The sequence below is a fragment of the Oncorhynchus clarkii genome, chromosome 5 (genome assembly GCF_045791955.1).
Source record: "Oncorhynchus clarkii lewisi isolate Uvic-CL-2024 chromosome 5, UVic_Ocla_1.0, whole genome shotgun sequence".
Classification (NCBI taxonomy): Eukaryota; Metazoa; Chordata; class Actinopteri; order Salmoniformes; family Salmonidae; genus Oncorhynchus; species Oncorhynchus clarkii.
In genome coordinates, this window is record NC_092151.1 from 74,176,604 (window position 1) to 74,200,479 (window position 23,876).

General features: G+C 43.3%; 1 protein-coding gene across 1 annotated transcript in view; it reads right to left on the reverse strand.

Moving 5' to 3' along the window:
- LOC139409382 (carboxyl-terminal PDZ ligand of neuronal nitric oxide synthase protein-like) overlaps window positions 1-23,876 on the reverse strand; it is a 170,725-nt gene that overhangs the window by 94,591 nt on the left and 52,258 nt on the right. Inside the window, exons 3-4 of the mRNA XM_071154462.1 lie at window positions 5,726-5,818; window positions 1,819-1,877 (exon numbers count right to left, since the gene is read on the reverse strand). Of these exons, the coding sequence (XP_071010563.1) occupies window positions 1,819-1,877; window positions 5,726-5,818 (152 nt within the window). The remainder of the gene's footprint in view (window positions 1-1,818; window positions 1,878-5,725; window positions 5,819-23,876) is intronic.

Sequence of the window (23,876 nt, forward strand, 5' to 3'; positions counted from 1 at the left end):
TATCTAATTTCTCATAAAATCTGTCTGAGGCTCCAAATCCCTCCACTACAGTGTGTGTGTGAGCACGTGCGTGTGTGTATGTGTGTTCAGGGGCCTGAACCTGCTGCCTCAAATTTTGAGCCCCCTCTCTGCACTTCTGTCACATACACATGTGTGTGCACACACACACATCAATCTCCAGCCAGCAACGGCCTGGTCCATTTCCTCAGAGGTAATCTTGTGATTTGGACTAATACCACAGCTTCTTATTATCCCAGCTGAAAGAAACACACACCCACACCCTGCTGCCAAGATGCTGCTGGCTGCCGCAGCGTACGGAGGAACTTCCTACAAGGTTGCGAGAAATTCTCTTCTTTGAGTTAAAGGGGCAGGGCTGGCATTATGGGCAGGCCTTAGGGGCCCTGGCCCGCCATATCGTACCTCCATGCCCTCCAACAATACTGAACAAAAATATAATTGCAACATGCAACAATTCAAAGATTTCACTGAGTTACAGTTCATATAAAGAAATATAAAGAAATTAATTAGGTCATAATCTATGGATTTCACATGACTGGGAATACAGATATGCATCTGTTGCTCATACACATTGACTACAGTTCAGCGTTCAACACCATAGTGCCCTCAAAGCTCATCACTAAGCTAAGGACCCTGGAACTAACCTCTGCAACTGGACAAGCCTGTACCCTTGCACACTGACTCGGTTACCGGTGCCCCCTGTATATAGCTTCGCTATTGTTATTCTTATTGTGTTACTTTTTATTATTACTTTTTATTTGAGCCTACTTGGCAAATACTTTCTTCTTCTTGAACTGCACTGTTGGCTAAGGGCTTGTAAGTAAGCATTTCACGGTAAAGTACACTTGTTGTATTCGGCGCATGTGGCAAATAAAGTTTGATTTGATTTGGATCCTGAACTTCCTGACGGGCCGCCCCCAGGTGGTAAGGGTAGGTAACAACACATCCGCCACGCTGATCCTAAACACGGGGATCCCTCAGGGGTGTGTGCTCAGTCCCCTCCTGTACTCCCTGTTCACTCATGACTGCATGGCCAGGCACAACTCCAACACCATCACAACAGTGGTAGGCCTGATCACCAACAACGATGACACAGCCTACAGGGAGGAGGTCATAGACCTGGCCGTGTGGTGCCAGGACAACAACCTCTCCCTCAACATTAAACTTTTAATTAGATCATACATAATATTTTATTTCATTAAAATCAATAACGGATTCACTGGATAATATCCATCCCCAAAGTCCTGTGTGTGTGTGTGTGGGTGTGATGAATCATTAAAATCAATAAAGCGTCTACAGATGCATACTCTCCATCACTAAACCACCATAGTCAGCCAATTAACCCAGCAGCGTTTAACTGCTCATTCTGGTCACTGGGCACTGGGCCATTCATTACCATCAACCATATCTAAACCAGCCTAACACACACATAGACACACCTACACACACAATATATATATATATATAATTGTATACTGTGCAACACAGCTAGGCTTTTAAACTTTTAGTATAACACAAGGAATTAGCTGTGGGCAATCGTTTGTGAAATGAAAACTCTCTTCCCCCTCCATGGTCATGTCTTGGACTGGTCTGAACCACCCAGAAGAGCTGCAGGGTGTGTGTGTCATTTTGTGTGTGTGTGTGTCCCAGGGTCAGAGTGGGCCGACCCAGCCCATCTGGATCCAATGAGATGCTAATCCACTTGGTGTGTCACTATGGAAACCATTCAGGTCCCGCCCTGACCTGTCCTGCTCTCTGATGGGCCACATCAACTGCTGTAAGATGGTGGTGAAGTGTTACCTGTAAATGGGATCCTGCATCACCATCATCTTACTCTCATCCCACGTCCACTCCTTCTTCTGTGGAAAGACAGAATAAATTGTTCAGTGAGGAGTGTGCCGCAGACAGTCAGCCAGAGGTTTGTGTGTGTAAGGAGAGTGTGAGAGATGCTAAGATGGAGTGAGAGGAGGTCAGGACCTCTGTGTAGTACGTTCACGCCAGACACTTTAAAATGAGGCTGACCCCGCTGGCTACTGCTATTCACCACTGTGTCTCTGATTGCCACAGTAATGAACTATGACCTAGGGTGGGCTGGATGTTGAGCCCAAGGACTGGAGATATTGATTCAATAGAGCCAATCGATCCACAATCCACACACTGAATAAAGCAATTATTTCGCCCATTCTCTCTTACCTTATTTTGCTCCCTTTCTTCCCATCTTTCTCACTCAGTCTTGCTTTGGCTGCTCTTTTTCACTTGCTCTCTCTTTTTCTCACATGCACTCTTTCTCTAATTTTCCCTAGCTTTGTCTCCCTCTCTGTCTTCTCTCTTTGTCTCTCTTTTTCTCGTTCTCTCTCCCGTTCCCTATCCCTCATTCATTCTCATTATCTCTCTTTCTTTCTACACTGGGCTTTGTCCAAGTTTACTGAGAGAATATAAATGTCAACAGGAGAGCGATTGGAATTATTCCTCCTATTGATTTTTCGTTTCACCATTTCCACTCAAACATCTCTCTTTTCATACCTCCTTTCATCTCTCCATTCGGTGAGATGTAAATGAGGCGGTTTCTGGACGCGTTGACATTTCAGTCTTGGCCAGAGAGCAGGCTGAGAGACAAAGCAGACAGAGCCATAGAGTCCCATTCAAAATCACAACACCTTTCATTCTGTGCTGTGTTCAGTTCACTCCAGCTGTTTAGAACAATTCAACCAGAGATTCTGGATCTGGCAGAGGCATCTACTATTTATTGAAGGGGACTGACCAGGGTACAAGGCGCGTGTCTCTTTCTTTTACTTGGGTTATCAAGATAAATTATCATTCACAGTCTTGCGATCACTACGTCTATTCTCCTCCTTCTCCTCTCTCTATTCCCTTTGTCTTCCTCCCCATATTATTTTCTCCTCTCTCTATTCCCTTTGTCTTCCTCCCCATCTTATTTTCTCCTCTCTCTATTCCCTTTGTCTTCCTCCCCATCTTATTTTCTCCTCTCTCTATTCCCTTTGTCTTCCTCCCCATCTTATTTTCTCCTCTCTCTATTCCCTTTGTCTTCCTCCCCATATTATTTTCTCCTCTCTCTATTCCCTTTGTCTTCCTCCCCATCTTATTTTCTCCTCTCTCTATTCCCTTTGTCTTCCTCCCCATATTATTTTCTCCTCTCTCTATTCCCTTTGTCTTCCTCCCCATCTTATTTTCTCCTCTCTCTATTCCCTTTGTCTTCCTCCCCATATTATTTTCTCCTCTCTCTATTCCCTTTGTCTTCCTCCCCATCTTATTTTCTCCTCTCTCTATTCCCTTTGTCTTCCTCCCCATCTTATTTTCTCCTCTCTCTATTCCCTTTGTCTTCCTCCCCATATTATTTTCTCCTCTCTCTATTCCCTTTGTCTTCCTCCCCATCTTATTTTCTCCTCTCTCTATTCCCTTCTTCCAGTGGTGGAATAAGTACTACATTTTCATACTTGAATAAAAGTAAAGATACCTTAATAGAAAATTACTCAAATAAAAGTCATCCATTAAAATACTACTTGAGTAAAAGTCTATAATGATCTTTAAATGTAATTAAAAACATGCTCCAATTAGTAAGTATTTTGTAAACCTCTCGCTTTGGGCTGGATGTGTCAATATGGAGCACCATTATATATATTTTTTACAGACAGACAGAGGCACACTCCAACACTCAGACGTAATTCATTTACAAACGTAGTATTTGTGTTTATTGAGTCCACCAGATAAGAGACAGTAGGGATGATAACACGTTATTATTCATAAGTGCATAAATTGGACCATAATTATGTCCTTCCTAAGCATTCAGAATGTAACAACTACTTTTTGGTGTTAGGGAAAATGTATCAGAGTAAAGTGAACATATTTTCTTTAGGAATGTAGAGGAGTACACGTGAAAGTTGTCCAAAATATAATTAGTAAAGAAACATTCAGATACCCCAAAAAACGATTTAAGTAGTACTTTAAAGTATTTTTACTTAAGTACTTTACACCACTGCCTTCTTCCTCCTTTCTCTGTTCTCTCCATCCATAGGATCCCATAGAGTTCCACAAAAAGGGGCCTTGGTCTGTGTGGACTCTAAAGGGCCTTGGTCTGTGTGGACTCTAAAGGGCCTTGGTCTGTGTGCACTCTAAAGGGCCTTGGTCTGTGTGGACTCTAAAGGGCCTTGGTCTGTGTGGACTCTAAAGGGCCTTGGTCTGTGTGGACTCTAAAGGGAAATCCCTTCTGCACTGGAATCACTCTGATATAAGACTGTCTGGCAGTTGGTGTTCATGTATTGTTTTTTTCTCCATACCTCATTCTAGGTCTCATTCTCCCACTCTACTGACTGCATAAATAAAGGTTCATTCACAGATCTGTGTTGGTTGGGATGTGTGGATGAGGCTTTATGAGCGATTGACCAACGGACAGCAGATATAGACAGCTGCATAATAGGCTGACGGATCCTTGCGGATATGGAAGCATCCATTGGCATTCAGAGTGTTAAAAAGTGGACATGCACGCAAGAATGAACTCACATATGCGCGCACAAACACACGCATTCGCTGCCCTTCAGAGTGGTCAAATGAAAACGACCACTAAGAACAACTCAATTAAGGCCTGACTGTAATCAGTGTGGAGGGAGGGAGGGAGGGAGGGAGGGAGGGAGGGAGGGAGGGAGGGAGGGAGGGAGGGAGGGAGGGAGGGAGGGAGGGAGGGAGGGAGGGAGGGAGGGAGGGAGGGAGGGAGGGAGGGAGGGAGGAAGCTAATGCAGCTAGGGGATATTTATATCAGGCCACATACCTTCTCTCTGTAGCCTCCCTTCGCCCTCCGCACCAGTGTTAAAGGTTGTTAAGGCATGTTAAAGGGTCCAATACAGGCTAAATCCATTACAGATTCCTATAGAGCTTAAGTGTAGCCTTCAGCCTTCAGTCACTGCCTTGAGCCATGTCTAGTGCATTAGTACTGTCCTCTCTTTACAAAAAAATGAATAGAGAGAGGAGAGAAAGTAGATCTCCATACAGGACTCCAGACAATGGAGGGTTGAGGAAGGAAGAAGACATCTGCTGAATACCAGTGGCCTTTATATACCTTTAGGCTTGTTTGCATACCAGAGGTTATAAGTGTACTTCTAGCTTTAATAGGGACTGATGTTAATACTGTAGTTAAACTGAGAGACAGGTGAGAGGTCACTCAAGGTAAACCCAGTTGAACTACTGTCAAGGTTTATTATAAACCCAAATCACTGTAAAACTGCCATAAAGAAAGCTTTATACAAATGACATGGAGAGCAAAACAGGGAGTATATTTAGCATAGCATAGAATGGATTTGCTCTCATCCTACACTCTACCCTGTCTGGAATGTTATTTATCAGGGCACAGATTCACTCCTCTCTGCCACTTTACCCTGCCTGAAGCGTTATTTAGCAGGGCACAGATTCACTGAACTCTACCCTGTCTGGAGCAATATTTAGCAAGGCACAGATTCACTCATCACTCCCTCTCACTGCTGGTGACAGTTTATGAATCCCACTCACTCCTCCACTCACAACCCCAGGATATGACACTTCTCAGCAATGGCTGAGTGCGCAGTTTGACTGACTGGGGTTGGTTAGAAACAACACAACACATCCACTCTACGCCCTGCCCCTAAGCTCTGGACAGTTCAAATGGAAAGAAACTGGTTGAGAGATAATAACAGGTTATAAAAGAAAAATAAATACTCACTTTTAACTTTTTTCTGAGTGCCACCTTCACTCCATCCACTGAGACAATGATGTTGACCTTCTTCTTCTTGATGTTCTTCACTTTGAATTCATACTGTGGAAAGAATGATTGATTAACATTAGTAAGTATATATTAAGACATTGAATTTGTATTGAGGAAAGAAAGATTTCTTAATATTAGTTAGCATATAAAGTGAAAATTAAATGAAACATTTCCCCCAAAATAAATGAAAGTATAGCTGCAAGCAGCAATGAAATGGGGTGCTGGAAGAGTTAAACATCCTCCCTCATGTAAGCCCCATGTAACAATTCAAAACACTTCATATGCAAGTTTCATGTTGATAAAGTGTAGAGAAGTGAAGTTATTAGGCTTTAATTGAGGATACAATATTTTATTTGAGATAGTTGTCATTTCCTCTTCAATCTTTCAACATATTGCTTAGCTTCTCTCAAACGTACTAGAGACAGACGTGATAACATACATTTTGAGTTTCAAGTCAATCGGATGTACGGTTCCTGACTGTTTGAGGTTGTGGACAGGTGTCTTTTATACTGATAACAAGTTCAAACAGGTGCCATTAATACAGGTAACGAGTGGTGGACAGAGGAGCCTCCTAAAGAAGAGGCTCCTCTGGTCAGTGAGAGCCAGAAATCTTGCTTGTTTGTAGGTGACCAAATACTTATTTTCCACCATAATTTGCAAATAAATTCATAAAAAATCCTACAATGTGATTTTCTGAATTTTTATTTCTCAATTTGTCTGTCATAGTTGAAGTGTACCTATGATGAAAATTACAGGCCTCTCTCATCTTTTTAAGTGGGAGAACTTGCACAATTGGTGGCTGACTAAATACTTTTTTTGCCCCACTGTATATTGAGCAGAAATATGTGCTAATTGGTTAGGATTGATAGAGGAGTCATTAGTATTTTACATTCATTTGAATTTCATTTATCCAGGGAAAGAGAGTGTGTGTGTGTGTGTGTGTGAATGTGTCTTTCCATTTAGCAAAACTATTTAACTGAAAGGTATTTTCTATGGCTGAGATCTCAAAGGTATTAGCTACTAGGGTAGCCACTTGCAGGCATTAGCTGGCAGGGTAGCTAGAGGTTTTAAGGCTGTGGCTAGCTTCCCTACATCTGTAGAGTCGATTAGCCTTATCACTGCTGGTGTCTGATAAATCAGGGTTAAGCATAGGAAAGCTGCTGCTCTTCAAAAACATCACACACCATACCTACACTGCCATAGGGATTTACATTTGCACAACTTGACTGGGAATAACAACTCTGCCATAACCAAATATGGGCCTAGCAGCCGCATGAATCAATGTGAACCTGCTGCCTCCATGTCTTTATATCGCTTTAATGTTCCTCTGGTCGGAAGCCTGCTCTGTGGTTGGTGACTGACTAGGCTGGGTGTGTGTGTGTGGTGTCTGTGTGTCCTCTCCTGTCTGCTCTGTAGCCACCTGCACCTGGTCCAGACAGACACAGCTAGGTGTGTGTGTGTGTGTGTGTGTGTGAGTGTGTGTGTGTGTGTGTGTGTGTGTGTGTGTGTGTGTGTGTGTGTGTGTGTGTGTGCGTGCGTGCGTGCGTGCGTGCGTGCGTGTGTCTGTGTGTGTGTCTGTGTGTGTCTGTGTGTGTGTGTGTCTGTTTGTGTCTGTGTGTGTCCGAATGTGTGTCTGTGTGTGGCCAGACTGGCCACCTATCTCTTGTGTTCGTGCGTGCGTGTGTGTCTGTGTGTGTGTCTGTGTGTGTCTGTGTGTGTGTGTGTCTGTTTGTGTCTGTGTGTGTCTTGTGTTCGCCTTGGACTGATGCCCTGATGTCTGATGCAGACAGGCCACCTGTCTCTTGTGTTGGCCCTGGACTGATGCCCTGATGCCTGATGCAGACAGGCCACCTGTCTTTTGTGTTGGTCCTGGACTGATTCCTGATGTAGACAGGCCACCTGTCTTTTGTGTTGGTCCTGGACTGATGCCTGATGCAGACAGGCCACCTGTCTTTTGTGTTGGTTCTGGACTGATGCCTGATGCAGACAGGCCACCTGTCTTTTGTGTTGGTCCTGGACTGATGCCTGATGCAGACAGGCCACCTGTCTTTTGTGTTGGTCCTGGACTGATGCCTGATGCAGACAGGCCACCTGTCTTTTGTGTTGGTCCTGGACTGATGCCCTGATGCAGACAGGCCACCTGTCTTTTGTGTTGGTCCTGGACTGATGCCTGATGCAGACAGGCCACCTGTCTTTTGTGTTGGTCCTGGACTGATGCCTGATGCAGACAGGCCACAAGTACCATGTGCATTTTACGTTCAGCGTAGAAAACCCCAAATCTCAGTCTCTAGGCACATTCAAGTATTCAGTACAATCCACACCAGCTGATCCATACTGGCAAGGTTTTAAAAGTCCATTAAAAGTGTATCTGTGTCTGGGTGAGGTGTCTGCCCAGGCTGGTCACTAGAAATAGACAGCAATTTTGGATGTTTGAAAAGGTCCTGAGAACGTCGATATACTGAATGGAGCTTGTGCGTGCTGCTTAGAACACTACAGTTCACAATGAATACTGAAGATACCTAGTGCATCGTTTTTAATTACTTTGTTTTAAGCCTCCCCCAAACCATAGCCGTAACCTTAACCCTCTCAGAATGAGTGCCTAAACTATTAACATTTGAGTTGTTTATGTTTTAACCTTGTAACCATGTGGAATTAACCCTGTAACCACACAAAATCAAATCTTCAAAAATAATCATCCTTAATACGTCGAATTTCGAAGGGAAACAATGAGATCATGTTGGTCTACCTGGCCTGTTCAGTGCAGGGAAATTCCCTGGTAACATAATTACATATTTTATTTAATTCAGCAGTCAGGATTTTGAGCATAGCTCCATTCTCTGGAGGAGAGTATTCATTCCAGGAGAGTATTACCAGTATCTTTGATATCAGACAGTCTGCTATGAGGCCTGCCAGGAATCTCATCCCTTGCTAACCCTGTGGAGGAATAATCTGCTGACCACTACCTGTTACCAGGTCAGTGGATAACACAGACAGCTGGGATAGATAGACAGACAGGCAGAGAGACAGACAGGCAGACAGGCAGACAGACAGACAGACAATACAGTACAGTACAGTACCGTGGCTGTCTGTGCGACATGTGTGTGTGTGCATACCGTAAGTGTTCATTGTGAGTGACCTCTTTACAGATTACAGCGTTTATCTAATGCCTCTCAATGAACGGCTGGCACATACAGTATATGCATCTATGTGGCGTAATGTGACAATCTTTAAATAGGCCTGTCTATCCCTCATGATCCTGCTCCATCTCACAGTAAATCACATCAACTAGTCTGGTCTGGCAGGCTCGTAAAGAGGTGCCACAGCACATTCACTTTCAATTTCCAATCTACATCTAATAATGATGATAGGATGTTCAACAACACATGAAACGACCAAATAAACGGACCTCATTACGACAGTCAACACCACAATGGCTCCCTGCTAAAAAAGGCACAGGCCATACAATTTTTGTGCTGCCATTTTGAAAATTAGATCTTGTAAAGAAGACAGGGCTTAGAAAACGAATCCTTACATAACAATAAAGACTTGTCATGTAAAGACTGTATTGTGTGTGTCTCAGCATGTGATCTATTTAACATTTAGCCTCCATATTGCCAGATAAGCAGGTAATTATTTCCTGAAGGTCGGCCACCAGCCGTTTGCTCTGTAATCCATCATAGCAATAACAATACCATCAGACAAACATAATGGCATCTTCAATCTCAAAGGCTATTTTCACACACATACAAATACCCCTTAATCTGATCCACCAATGAGACCGGGCCATCCATCGATGACTGTCACAATAATAAACCTTTTCAGCGAGTTTGGATGCAGCAGTTTCGTCTCGCGCACGTACGTACGTACACACGCAGGCACACACACACCATCAGACAGTAAACCACTGCAAAATGTCTTCCAGAAGCACTCAGCCAGCTAGATGTCTAGTAGTGTTGATACTAAAACATAAAAAACGGTTTGGTACTAGAATTTTTGTTACTTTCGGTACTTCTGTCAAATGTGTCTCACGGATCAAGTATGTCTATCAGTGCAGCCGATGTCCCCCTTACAGCCTGCACTTAGCCTGCACTGGGAGTCTGAGCTGCATCATGTTAGCTCACCACTCATGCTGCACAGAAGTGAACACACTTTAATGGTCACTTTCTCCCTACCAATATGAACATATCTACCTCAATTACCTCATACCCCTGCACATTGACTTGGTACTGGTATCCTGTGCATATATGCAAGTTATCATTACTCATTGTGTATTTATTCCTTGTGATTTTATTTATCTATTTATTCCTTGTGTTATTATTATTATTATTGTTATTTCTTTTTCTACTATTTCGCATTTTTTCTGTGATTTCAATGTGATTTGATTTGATAATGCGACACGACATGTAGAAATGTTTAAACCGTTCATTATTGTTCGCAAAACAATGTCCATGCAGGCTAGAACACTTTACAATGGAATAAGATACCGGTAGCATCCAGCTTTGTGGGCTAACTTCTGTTTGCTAGCTCACAGCTGAAGCTAACATCAATTCACTACCCAAGTACTTTGTTTGTGATAATATGCTAACCATAATGCAAAATATATTGATTTCAAGGCTGATTGCCACCAAAACAAAGTACTTGGCTATTCATTCACATAATCGATCTCTCTCATGTCTCTTCCAAAGATGATCTATTGCCTCAGCGAACTGACTGTGTGTGAATGGGGTTCTGCCCCCCCCTTCCTTGTTAATGATGTCATGAATTAAGCTACTTCTATGCAAATGTTGTTGATCAGTACAATAAAATATTCCCCAAATGGAAGGAAAACAGATTGTTTGTAATCTGTAGCCCCATGAAATCAGCCAAAACAAGCTCAATAACTCAATGCAGGCACACACTCCTATTGAATATTCATTCACCTGTATTTTGAAAAAGGCTACATTTTGATTTACCCAGCTTATCAGTAGAGATGTATCATTCAAATAAATGATTAGCATTATGTTGTTATGTAGTTAGATTGGTAAAAACAAAGTCAAATTGATTCTATAACTTATTAAAATTGTTGACGTAAAAAATGTCAAATGCAATGATAGTGAACTAAAAAGATGCCCAAAGACTGAAGAGAGCAGTAGCTGAGATAATCTGTCTGGATCAAGTGTCATTCATTTTGGTATCGAGTATCACGATGGTATCGAGTAGGAGATAACACATTTTGGCCTTTACTTCTGAAGCACATAGGAACACATTGAATAACACATTCATAAATGGCAAAAAGGACAGTCAACAAATATGTCATAAGAAACAAGGTTTTGAAGTGTCTGTACTAAATCTAGGAGGAATAAAAAAAACAATTGTTTCACACTTATTTAACCCCTTTTTTTGCAGTAGGCACAAAACAACCTTTATTTCTTACTTCCATTAGCTTTTTTAAAACTGGTGCCAGTTACCTTCAGACGGGTCCTGTGACACTTGTGTGTGTGTGTGAGTCATAGGGCAAAAAAGAGAACACCATCGTGTCGTGAGAATCTCCCTTTTCCACAGTGGAGTCCCATTAGTTTGCAGCCCAAACGGTTTGGATGCTACCAAACAGAAGGTGGCACATCGACGGTACCGACTTCAGACGAGTCTCCTGACTGTGGGGGTTATAGAGCAAAACGGAGAACACCCTCGTGTTCATGAGAATCTCCCTTTTCCACAGTGGAGTCCCATTAGTTTGACGGTACCGACTTCAGACGAGTCTCCTGACTGTGGGGGTTATAGAGCAAAACGGAGAACACCCTCGTGTTCATGAGAATCTCCCTTTTCCACAGTGGAGTCCCATTAGTTTGACGGTACCGACTTCAGACGAGTCTCCTGACTGTGGGGGTTGTAGAGCAAAACGGAGAACACCCTCGTGTTCATGAGTCTCAACCTTCCCATGGGGTCATAACAGTTTGTAGGTCAAACCGTTCGGACGCTACAGACGTTTTCATAAGACAACCGATTTTTGGGATCTGACAAACACCGCTCTCTAGCTCTGCCAACTTTCACCGCAGGTGCAGAAGTGCGACACTGGTGGATGTGGTGGATTGAGACGCATCCAATGCAAAAAAAAACAAACATCTCTAGCTTGAACTGACATTTTGATGGGGATTTATTGGTTATTTAACTTAGATTGACATACCGGTGAGTGAGTCGACTTTATGGGGTTAAACACAACCTAGTGCCCACATTACAGGAGGCCTTTGTAGCCCCTAGCCCCCATGCACTTGTGGAGATCTGAGTAGATTAGATAAGTAATAAGGTTATAGCTTCATCTTACCCTCCAGCCATGTTCCTATCATTCAAGATCTCCACAAGTGGCTCGGGGCTTGGAGTGTTATAAGACAAGTCACGGGGGACCATTAGATCCCAAATCACTTTAATTGATATTGCTATAATCAGGTTTGCGTTTTGTCGATTGAAGTGATCGGCCATAGGCCATCAATTAAAACTTAGAGATGCCCTGTGTCAATGGCTAGCGGAGCCATGAGAGGACAGCGAGGGGTTTCCATAGCGACTCGTTAGAATATCAAGATTTCTTCCAGAAGCATTCATCTAGAGAGAGTCATTACCATGTCATCATTAGACCCCTCTCTCTGTTATTCTCTCTCTCTCTCAGTTATTTTTCATGTTCTTACTCTTGCCCTCTGCCTTTCTATCAAGCTCTCTCTCTCATATCTCACTAAGGACCTATAACATTGGCCAATGGAGAGAGAGAGAAATAGAGTGAGAAAGAGAGGGACATAGAGTGATATCTCTCTCATCCCACTAGAAACATGTCATATTCACTCTGCTAGAACAGCACACATTCACCAACCTCCCCCAATGAAAAATAAAATCTATGGGAATATAGAATACAAACCCATTGGCCTGTGGCTGATTCAATACCCAGTAAGCAGTTCTCATTCAGCAATGTCACAGTTGTACAACCACAACAAAGCAATGTGTGAATTAAAGCTAGGAGCAGTTAGAGAGTGTGAGAGAGTACAGTCTGTAACAGTGCATCACCAGAGGTGGAGGCAGAAGATATTGAATGCTATCTATCTATAAAAGGCCTCCATCTTCTCATCTAGTCTTTGAAAAAGACAGTGGTTTCATCTAGATGTGAAACAATGGGGAGTGTTTGGGTTGCTACAGCAGCCAGTAGAAAGGAGATATCTCATTCCCCTCATCCTATTAGGAGCATTAGAAAGCTATCCCACATCAGTAATCACACCACAGATACTGTAGCTGTCTGTCTGTTACAACACAGATACTGTAGCTGTCTGTCTGTTATAACACAGATACTGTAGCTGTCTGTTACACCACATATACCGTAGCTGTCTGTCTGTTACACCGCAGATACCGTAGCTGTCTGTCTGTTACACCGCAGATACTGTAGCTGTCTGTCTGTTACACCGCAGATACTGTAGCTGTCTGTCTGTTACACTGCAGATACCGTAGCTCTCTGTCTGTTACACCGTAGATACCGTAGCTGTCTGTCTGTTACACCGCAGATACCATAGCTGTCTGTTACACCGCAGACATCGTAGCTGTCTGTCTGTTACACCGCAGATACCATAGCTGTCTGTTACACCGCAGATACCGTAGCTGTCTGTCTGTTACACCGCAGATACCGTAGCTGTCTGTCTGTTACACCGCAGATACCATACCTGTCTGTCTGTTACACCGCAGATACCGTAGATGTCTGTCTGTTACACCACAGATACCGTAGCTGTCTGTCTGTTACAACACAGATATCGTAGCTGTCTGTCTGTTACACCACAGATACCGTAGCTGTCTGTCTGTTACACCACAGATACCGTAGCTGTCTGTCTGTTACACCACAGATACCGTAGCTGTCTGTCACACCACAGATACTGTAGCTGTCTGTCTGTTACACCACAGATACCGTAGCTGTCTGTCTGTTACACCACAGATACCGTAGCTGTCTGTCTGTTACACCACAGATACCGTAGCTGTCTGTCTGTTACACCACAGATACCGTAGCTGTCTGTCTGTTACACCGCAGATACTGTAGCTGTCTGTCTGTTACACCGCAGATATCGTAGCTGTCTGTCTGTTACACCACAGATACTGCAGCTGTCTGTCTGTTACACCACAGAAACCGTAGCTGTCTGTCTGTTACACCACAGATACCGTAGCTGTCTGTCTGTTACACCACAGATACCGTAGCTGTCTGTCTGTTACACCACAGATACCGTAGCTGTCTGTCTGTTACACCAGATACCGTAGCTGTCTGTCTGTTACACCACAGATACTGTAGCTGTCTGTCTGTTACACCACAGATACCGTAGCTGTCTGTCGGTTACACCGCAGATACTGTAGCTGTCTGTCTGTTACACCACAGAAACCGTAGCTGTCTGTCTGTTACACCACAGATACTGTAGCTGTCTGTCTGTGGAATACAGTGCCAAACTATATTCCAGCTGTACATCACAGGGAAGAGAGGAATGTACTGACAGGTAGAGCAGAATAAACACACTATCGGGAATACAACGTACACCAGGGATCATCAACTAGATTTAGCCGCGGGTCGATTTATTCTTTATAATTTGTAGACTGCAAATTGATTGCAAGAAGCCCAAACAGATATATTTGACTAAAACATAATCATTCCAAACCTTGCTGACATTTGTATACGATCACATATCTCTATTTAGCGTTTTTACTGGTATTTTCACAGTATTTTAGGTCAACCATTTTTTCTGAGGTCTTGAATGATTTCTTTTGATTTTACCATGATGTCAAGCAACGAGGCACAGAGTTTGAAGGTAGGCCTTGAAATACATCCACAGGTACACCTCCAATTGACTCAAATGATGTCAATAAGCCTATCAGAAGCTTCAACAGCCATGACATAACCTTCTGGAATTTTCCAAGCTGTTTAAAGGCACAGTCAACTTAGTGTATGTAAACTTCTGACCCACTGGAATTGTGATACAGTGATAAGTGAAATAATCTGTCTGTATACAATTGTTGGAGAAATTGCTTGTGTCATGCACAAAGTAGATGTCCTAACCGACTTGCCAAAACTATAGTTTTTTAACAAGACATTTGTGGAGTGGTTGAAAAAATTAGTTTTAATGACTCCAACCTAAGTGTATGTAAACTTCCGACTTCAACTGTAGTTTAAAGAGACTCTCTCCCTCTCTGGCTTGCCCTGTCTCTCTCCCTCTCTGGCTTGCCCTGTCTCTCTCCCTCTCTGGCTTGCCCTGTCTCTCTCCCTCTCTGGCTTGCCCTGTCTCTCTCCCTCTCTGGTTTGCCCTGTCTCTCTCCCTCTCTGGCTTGCCCTGTCTCTCTCCCTCTCTGGCTTGCCCTGTCTCTCTCCCTCTCTGGCTTGCCCTGTCTCTCTCCCTCTCTGGCTTGCCCTGTCTCTCTCCCTCTCTGGCTTGCCCTGTCTCTCTCCCTCTCTGGCTTGCCCTGTCTCTCTCCCTCTCTGGCTTGCCCTGTCTCTCTCCCTCTCTGGCTTGCCCTGTCTCTCTCCCTCTCTGGCTTGCCCTGTCTCTCTCCCTCTCTGGCTTGCCCTGTCTCTCTCCCTCTCTGGCTTGCCCTGTCTCTCTCCCTCTCTGGCTTGCCCTGTCTCTCTCCCTCTCGCAATATCTCTCTTTCGCTCTCTCCCTCTTTCTCTCACAGATGGAGCAGTTTACAGAATATGTTCTTAACGTGGGTGGCCTTATTTATTTAATGTCTCACTTCTGGCGGGCGGGAGGGCGGGGGGGGGTAGTCCTCTCATCCTACAGCTAATGAAGGACTTTGAACCCCATATCTACTGCTTTATTACCCAGCCTAATGACAGGGCTAGTCAGCAGAACACAGAAATGCAGAAACAGAGAATATGTCAGACGAGGGAGTTTTGGTAGCCAAGTGAGTCAGAGGCTCATCAACTTACGAGTCTATGAGTGTGTCTAAAATGAATGCTTGGAGTGGACAATTTGGTTATAAAAAATGCAAAAAGCATCAGTCATCACATCAGTCTGAGGGAAAACTATAGGGGTCATGATCTGATTTAGCGCGATCAAAATCAGAACATTTTTGTCAGTTATATTTTTGTCAGTTAGAACAAAAAACTGATGAATCATTGTATGAAACTCATTGCTGTTACAAAGATACTTTACACATGCAATTCTCTCTTATTCCTCAACTTATCTGATCATCACACAGATTCAATCCCTTGACTCAATAATTAACACATCACGCACGCACGCACGCACGCACGCACGCGCGCACACACACACACACACACACACACACACACACACACACACACACACACACACACACACACACACACACACACACACACACACACACACACACACACACACACACACACACACACACACACACACACACACATACACACATACACACACACACACACACACCCAATTACACAGTGAAAACTCTCCAGTGTTGACAATGTGAGATAGCTTCAGTGGAATGTAATTACAGTGAACAGAGGAGTAGGAGTCTATTATGATACGATAACCACACAGTCATATACATGCAAGAGTCTTATTGGTTCACGCTCCTTTAAATAACAACAACTGCATGAAGAAACATTCATTCTAAAGGGGCTTGAGACTCCCAGCTGAAAGGCTTTGGTTAAAAGACCCCATTCTAAGTACAGTAGCATCTATTCTACATTAATTTGTGTGTGTTTGTGCGCGTGTGGCTGTGGAACAAGTCTCTGAGCCATAGGACTCGCCATAGGACTCGCCATAGGACTCGCCGTGAAGTCAATGCGAAGTGGGGAAACAGTTGAAGAGTGTCTGCTTGGCTCCTGTTCTGGGTTTAGTTGTTATAACTCTCTCACACAGACACATCGGAGACAGTTACCAGGAGACAGTTACCGGGGACTGGCTCTGCAATATAAAAGTGGAAAAGGCAAAGGAGGGGGAGCAGTTCTATTTGCCTGGAAAAGCACAACACCTCTTTTAATCAAGAAATATGACACTGAGATCTCGCCTGCTCCATCTCCCAAATAACATTTAATCTGCCCAGGGAGGGAGAGAGGTGGGGGTAGAGAGAGGGATGTAGAGGGTGAAGATAGAGGGGGTTAGAGAGAAGAGAGAGAGAGAGAAACAGAGGTAGAGAGAAAGAGACAAAGCGAGAACGGTCGTCTGTTGTGCGCCGGGTGAAATAAGAAATCATTGTGCGTGTAGCAGTCGGGAGCCGGAAGTCTGGGCGGGTGCATCAATAAGACAGACAGGAGGAGGATACGAGATTGTTTTAGCCTCCATTCTCACAGCTAGGGAACAGCAGCGAGGACAAGTTCACTGTGGCATAAAGCCTCTAAATCTCATCAGCAGTGATGACTTCTACACCACCTGTATGTATCTCCCCTCTCCTTGCCTCTCTGATGGTGATGGTAATAGCTTCAGAACGCGTCCACTGTATCCAAACAATACCGCACAACCCCTCATACAGGCTAGTCCTTATCCCTGTGTGTGTGTCTCTCTCTCTTTCTCTCTCTCTCTCGTTCTCTCTCTGTTAATCTACAGTATCTCTGTCTGTCCCCCTCCGTCATAAAGCCAGGAGACCTGAGTGTAGTCTATATTTCTGCTCTCTAATATAGCCAACAGTAAAAGCATTAGAAACAGAATGTAGAAATCAGAATGATGACCACAGCATTCCCATTCCATCTAGAATCATGGAAATTGCCTTTTTATTAGCTTGGCAAACCATCAGCCCACTATATCACCATCACAAACACACACGTACAGGAAAACCCAGAGTGTGCTTAGATGAAGGACGAGACAGGATAGGATATGTTTACCCTAACCATGGTTTATCCACCCTGAGGGAGTTCTCTCTGTAAAACCGAAACTGCCTGAGTCAACCACACAATGGAGAGGAACAGCTCTGAGAGGACTACAGGGAACTATCTCTGGCCCTGCCATCACTGTAAAACACAAACACAGTGAGGTACATCCTTGTGTTTTCACAGTGTGTAGCGGCCTGTCCTTGTTGTTAAAGAGACACCAGTGGCCTGCTCTCTCCTGCGATCTTATCAACCACTGCTGTGCTATAAAACACAAACAGTGCTGTGCTGCATTGATGACTGTTTTCACAGAGGGGTTATGCAGCAGGCCAGGCACCATTGTGTCTATTGTTTAAAGGACACGCACACACGGTGGCCCAGCCGCTCTGGGTTGCTACCTAATCACCCTGGTCGTTTTTCAGCGGGAGAGGGGAGAGAGGGGAAGGAAAGTGGTTTGGAGACAGAGGAGATCGAGAGGGGTGCAAGAGGGGAGCGAGAGGGGAGCCAGTGGGGCGCGAGAGGCATTTCATAGTCATAATGTAGGCCAGATGACACAGGAACTGTCGGCTAAAAGGGTCTTCTCAGGAGCAGCACAACTATTATGGTCTTAACCTCACACTGAAGGGTTATTGGGAAGGCAATTCCAGCTGCCAAGAGCCTCTGTGGATTGGAGTGGACTGGGATGTGGCTGCTGTTATAGGATGGTTGACTTAATTTACTCTGGCTCTGAGGAGTATTTGTGGGGAATATTGTGGGGAATCTTCCATTCAAAGTAGCAGACCGAAAGCTGGAGAAAGTTACGAGTTTTAATTGTCAGTTTTCTGTTTGTATCGGTACTCCTGTCCACATTTTCTTCAGAGAACTGTTCCCTGACTGAGAAGTTATTTATTTCTCTCTGACGTTTCTCCTCTGGACCATTTTCCTTGAGGTGTAAGCTTTTAAACCTCTCCACAATGCATGGCTGGGTTCACAACTCTCCACCCGGTCCGATGGATCCTGAAGAGTTTCTGAGCAGACAGATTGAGTGGTATGGGTAACTGTCCTGTCAATAGTTAAGACTTTTCCGTTTCAGTTAAATACCAGCAGATAACCCCACTGTCAAAATCATTCTGACTGAGTGTTGACTGAGTGCTAACAGCACACTGTCGAACTGTTTAACACTGAGAGGGGCTGAGAGCTGAGACTTCTCTACAATAGGCGACTATTTACCTCCCAAAACTTTCCTCGACTCAACTTCTAAATGTCTGACTGAGTGAGCACCCTTCTGACGGGACTGTGTCATAGCTTTAATGGAATCTTCCACTTGACAGAACTCAATAAAATAAAAAAAACATTTTAGAAAATATCCAAATGCAGAATACATTTGAATATTACGATTCAGTGAGCAGTTAGTCGCTTGTCTGCCAACAGGGCTAAAAAGTAAAGTTGGTGAACTTAAAACAATCTATTTTTTTTCTCTCATTCCTTTCTGTTAAGATTTAAAATGACAAGTTATCAAGCCTGTTCACACGGTTGGTTAACTGTGGAGACTCCTTTGGTGTCCAGAGAGTTAGGTAAATCAGCCTTTCATTTCCTTGCACCTTACGTGTGGAATGATCTAGAATACACTTTAAAATGGGAGGAATTAGCGGCTCTAGGGCATTTCAGAGATTGTTAGGGGACCTTTTTACTGAAGAATGTGTCTGTTTTTTATGATTGTGTTTTGCTTTTCATGTATCATTGTGTATAATTACATGTGTAGTTTAATGCGTTTATTGTATTGTGATGTGTATAGGTGTGCTATACAGGGCTCATCTGGTCTCAGCATTGACTCCTTGTCAAAATAAAGGTTAAATAAACTCTCTTCCTAAAATGCATCTTTGGCCGGTTCATAAACATTTCAGTGGGCTCAATTCAACACCCAACACTAGCAGTACTGCAATCCATTCTCTCCGTTGGTCTGCCTGGCCCCATCAGACGCCATGCGTCACACCCCATACGTCACCACAGGGTGAAATCTGGTTGACACTGCTCCGAGAGAAGGGTGGTAATTGGCAGACTAAGAAAGAGGTGGAGAGTGAGAGAGACGAAGAGAGGAGAGGTGTTTTATTGGAGAGAGGCTCTTCATGCATTGTGTCTGTAAAGAAAAGATCCCCTCAACTGATAAAACGATTGATTGAGAGAGAGAGACGAAGAGAGGAGAGGTGTTTTATTGGAGAGATGCTCTTCATGCATTGTGTCTGTAAAGAAAATATCCCTTCAACTGATTAAAAGAGAGCGAGACGGAAAGAGTGAGAGATAATGTCTGTCCATTTGCCAGGTCCTAGTTGTTGTTAAATGACGGGCTGTTAGATATCACATCTGGGACACGACACACGTCTTTATTGCTAATGCTACTCTGAGATTTCCTTCATTTTGAATAGCAGGCCTGGTTTGTCAATCACTCTCTTCCAGTATTTATGCAGTCTAATTTAAAAACAGAAGGAAACAGAACTAAAGACAAGGTAGGTGTTGCTGTAATGTAGGCTAAATATGATGAAATCTCTCTTGCAAAACAGTTGTAGCAAAAGCCATTTACAAAGCAATTTACATTCACCAACTGTTCCTCAGTGATTCATATCATCCTGTGTGATATTTCATTAGTTGAACGCATATAATGTGCTTCTCTTCCATTATTTCTCTCGCTGTTGTCCCTTGAACAATTCCGCTCTGTGCAAATGAGAAATTCCTTAAAAGTGACGGACGGCATAATTATTGAACCTCTCCTCAGAGAGAGGAAACTAATCTATATTTCAGTCATTCCGCTGTAGCTTTCAGGGTTGAAGAACCCTCCCTGTCTCATACAACCCAAAGTCTATGAATTAATTCTCTCACAACTGATGATGTTAGCCAGTGCTTGACTTGGACTGAAAGAGGTGCTGGTACTCATTTTGGGTGCAGCTACTGTTTACATTTATGTGCAGGAGCTCCACAATACTTTTGAGCTAATATTCTATAAGAGGAACAGGAGCTCAAAAAGTGAGCAATCATCCAAGCTGTCCCGCTTCTCCTCCAAATCTGTCTCTGCTCTCCCCCGTGGAGCTGAGTGCTCAGCAGCCATAGGCTCAAAGTGGGAGGCGTGGAAACCAGAATGTGGGGCTAGTTTGGGCCGTGTTTACTCAGCACATAACTGGAGAGAGCCCGAGTCTGAATGACACGTTGCTTTGATCAAAAGTCTGAGAGAGCTGGAAGAGCTAAGAAAGCTCCCTCAGAGGAGCTAGCGCCGCGGGCAGGTTAGCTACAGTAGCAGGAATCAGCATTCTAGAACTGGAACATTGACTACATTGACTGACTCATCAGAGTTCTACTGCAGGCCTGCTGACCAGTTTGAAGTTGAGGAAAATGCTTTTCAGCGCCTACTCTGACACTGACTAGTACAAAGTAAATGACACATATCTCAATATGAACAGATTGGGGAATTTCAAAGTGTTTCAACTTTCTCAACTTTCAAGAGATTACTTTTTCTGAGAAGGGATGCCCAGATAGAGGATAACCAAAACAAGATGGCAACTTCAAACAGCCCTCTATGTGTTTTGTAGCCAAAGCCTGTTCTCTCGCATGGCCAGAGCAGTTATGCCCTCGAAGTGTGTAGGCCTATCTCTGCTTGGTACCTTATCACAGTGCCCTAAACCTTTCGGCCTGTTACACTAGGCAGCTAAAGGAAGTATTCAGAACTACTGGACACCTACTGGACACCCCTTTTCAACTATTCATAACCCTAAGCGACAAGAAAAACTAGACACGCACCTCTGACAGCCCTGTAACGGTGGTCCTGAGACAGGCAGGCTGACAGTGTAGAAATCCCTGTAATTGGAGAGCCTTCAAAGATCAGCCTCTTTACGAGAAATGCATCAAAGCTGACAGCATTCACTGGACTCCTCCCTGTATGCAAGGCATTGAACAGTCAATGTTCTCTCTCTCTCTGACTCCCACGCCTGGGAGATACTGATGGTTTTATCTGACATGTTTCCACAAAAGCTTTTAATTGACAACCAATTCCATACAGTACAAGGTCAGTTTCCCTTTCCTGTGGGGAGCTTTAGAAACAGATACTGTCTGTCTGTGCAGACCAGGACAAATGTATCTAACTCTTTCTAAACTCTCAATTTTCTTCCTCTACCTCCAGCTGTTACCCTACTCTGATTTGTCAGAGATGACCTTGGTAACACGCCCGCTGTTTCCATTGTCATTTTCGTAAGATTCCAGAACCTATTGGAATCTCTGATCTGTATTTGCATAATATGAAGAATAGTAGGGAATTGCAGGGGCGACAGGCGAGGAGGAAGTTCCCCTGTGTGACTGAAGAATCTGGCAGCTGTGATTGAAAAAGTATGGAAACTCTGAACAGGAAAGCGTAGGGTAGATGTGCATCTTTGTGTGCTATAGCCCCGGAGTAATCCAAATTTAACAACTACAGAGGGCCAGCACAAAAAAAGATGTCTATTTCTTGTGTGTGTGTTCATGTCTAGCAGACATTGGCAACAAACACTCTGTAGAACTTCAACTGAGGAAAGAGAGATGTGTGTGTCTTATAGGGAGTAATGTTGTCTCTGTCTGTCTGATAAGATAGGACACAGCGGAGATAGAAATCTGCCAGCATGACAGATAGACAAGCTTACAGAGTTACCAGTCATTCAGTCCCCACTTCTACAGGTTTTTAGTCAGGTCTCTAGAACCTAATACAACTGTATTAATATTAAAGGTCGACCGATTATGATTTTTCAACGCCTATACCGATGCGATTATTGGAGGACCAAAAAAGCTTATATCGATTAATCAGCCATTTTTTTTTATTTTTTATTTGTAATAATGACAATTACAACAATACTGAATGAACACTTTTATAATAACTTAATATAAAACCTCAATAAAATCAATTTAGCCTGAAATATATAATGAAACATGTTCAATTTGGTGTAAATAATTCAAAAAAAGTGTTGGAGAAGAAAGTAAAAGTGCAATATGTGCCATGTAAAAAAGTTAACGTTTAAGTTCCTTGCTCAGAACATGAGAACATATGAAACCTGGTGGTTCCTTTTAACATGAGTCTTCAATATTCCCAGGTAAGAAGTTTTAGGTTGTAGTTATTATAGGAATTATAGGACCATTTCTCGCTATACCATTTGTATTTCATATACCTTTGACTATTGGATGTTCTTATAGGCACTTTAGTATTGCTAGTGTAACAGTATAGCTTCTGTCCCTCTCCTCGCCCCTACCTGGGCTCGAACCAGGAACACATCGACAACAGCCACCCTCGAAGCATCGTTACCCATCGCTCCACAAAAGCCGCGGCCCTTGCAGAGCAAGGGGAACAACTACTTCAAGGTCTCAGAGCGAGTGACGTCACTGATTGAAACGCTATTAGCGCGCACCATGCTAACTAGCTAGCCATTTCACATCGGTTACACCAGCCTAATCTCGGAAGTTGATAGGCTTGAAGTCATGAACAGCTCAATGCTTGAAGCAGAGCAAAGGGCTGCTGGCAAACGCACGAAAGTGCTGTTTGACTTAATGCTTACGAGCCTGCCGCTGCCTACCACCGCTCAGTCAGACTGCTCTAGAAAATATCAAATCATAGACTTAATTATAACATAATAACACACAGAAATACGAGACTGAGATCATCAATATGGTAAAATCCGGCAACTATCATTTCGAAAACAAAACATTTATTCTTTCAGTGAAATACAGAACCGTTCGTATTTTATCTAACGGGTGGCATCCATAAGTCTAAATATTCCTGTTACATTGCACAACCTTCAATGCTATGTCATAATTACGTAAAATTCTTGTAAATTAGTTCGGAATGAGCCAGGCAGCCGAACTGTTGCATATACCCTGACTCTGCGTGCAATGAACGCAAGAGAAGTGACAATTTCCCTAGTTTAATATTGCTTGCTAACCTGGATTTCTTTGAACTAAATATGTAGGTTTAAAAATACATACTTATATGTATTGATTTTAAGAAAAGCATTGATGTTTATGGTTAGGTACATTCATGCTTTTTTCGCAAATGCGCTTTTGTTAAATCATCCCCCGTTTGGCGAAATTAGCAGTCTTTGTTAGGAACAAATAGTCTTCACACAGTTCGCAACGAGCCACGCGGCCCAAACTGCTGCATATACCCTGAATCTGTTGCACAGAACGCAAGAGAAGTGACACAATTTCCCTAGTTAAAATAAATGTATGTTAGCAGGCAATATGAGCTAAATATGCAGGTTTAAAAAAATATACTTGTGTATTGATTTTAAGAAAGGCGTTAATGTTTATGGTTAGGTACACATTGGTGCAACGACAGTG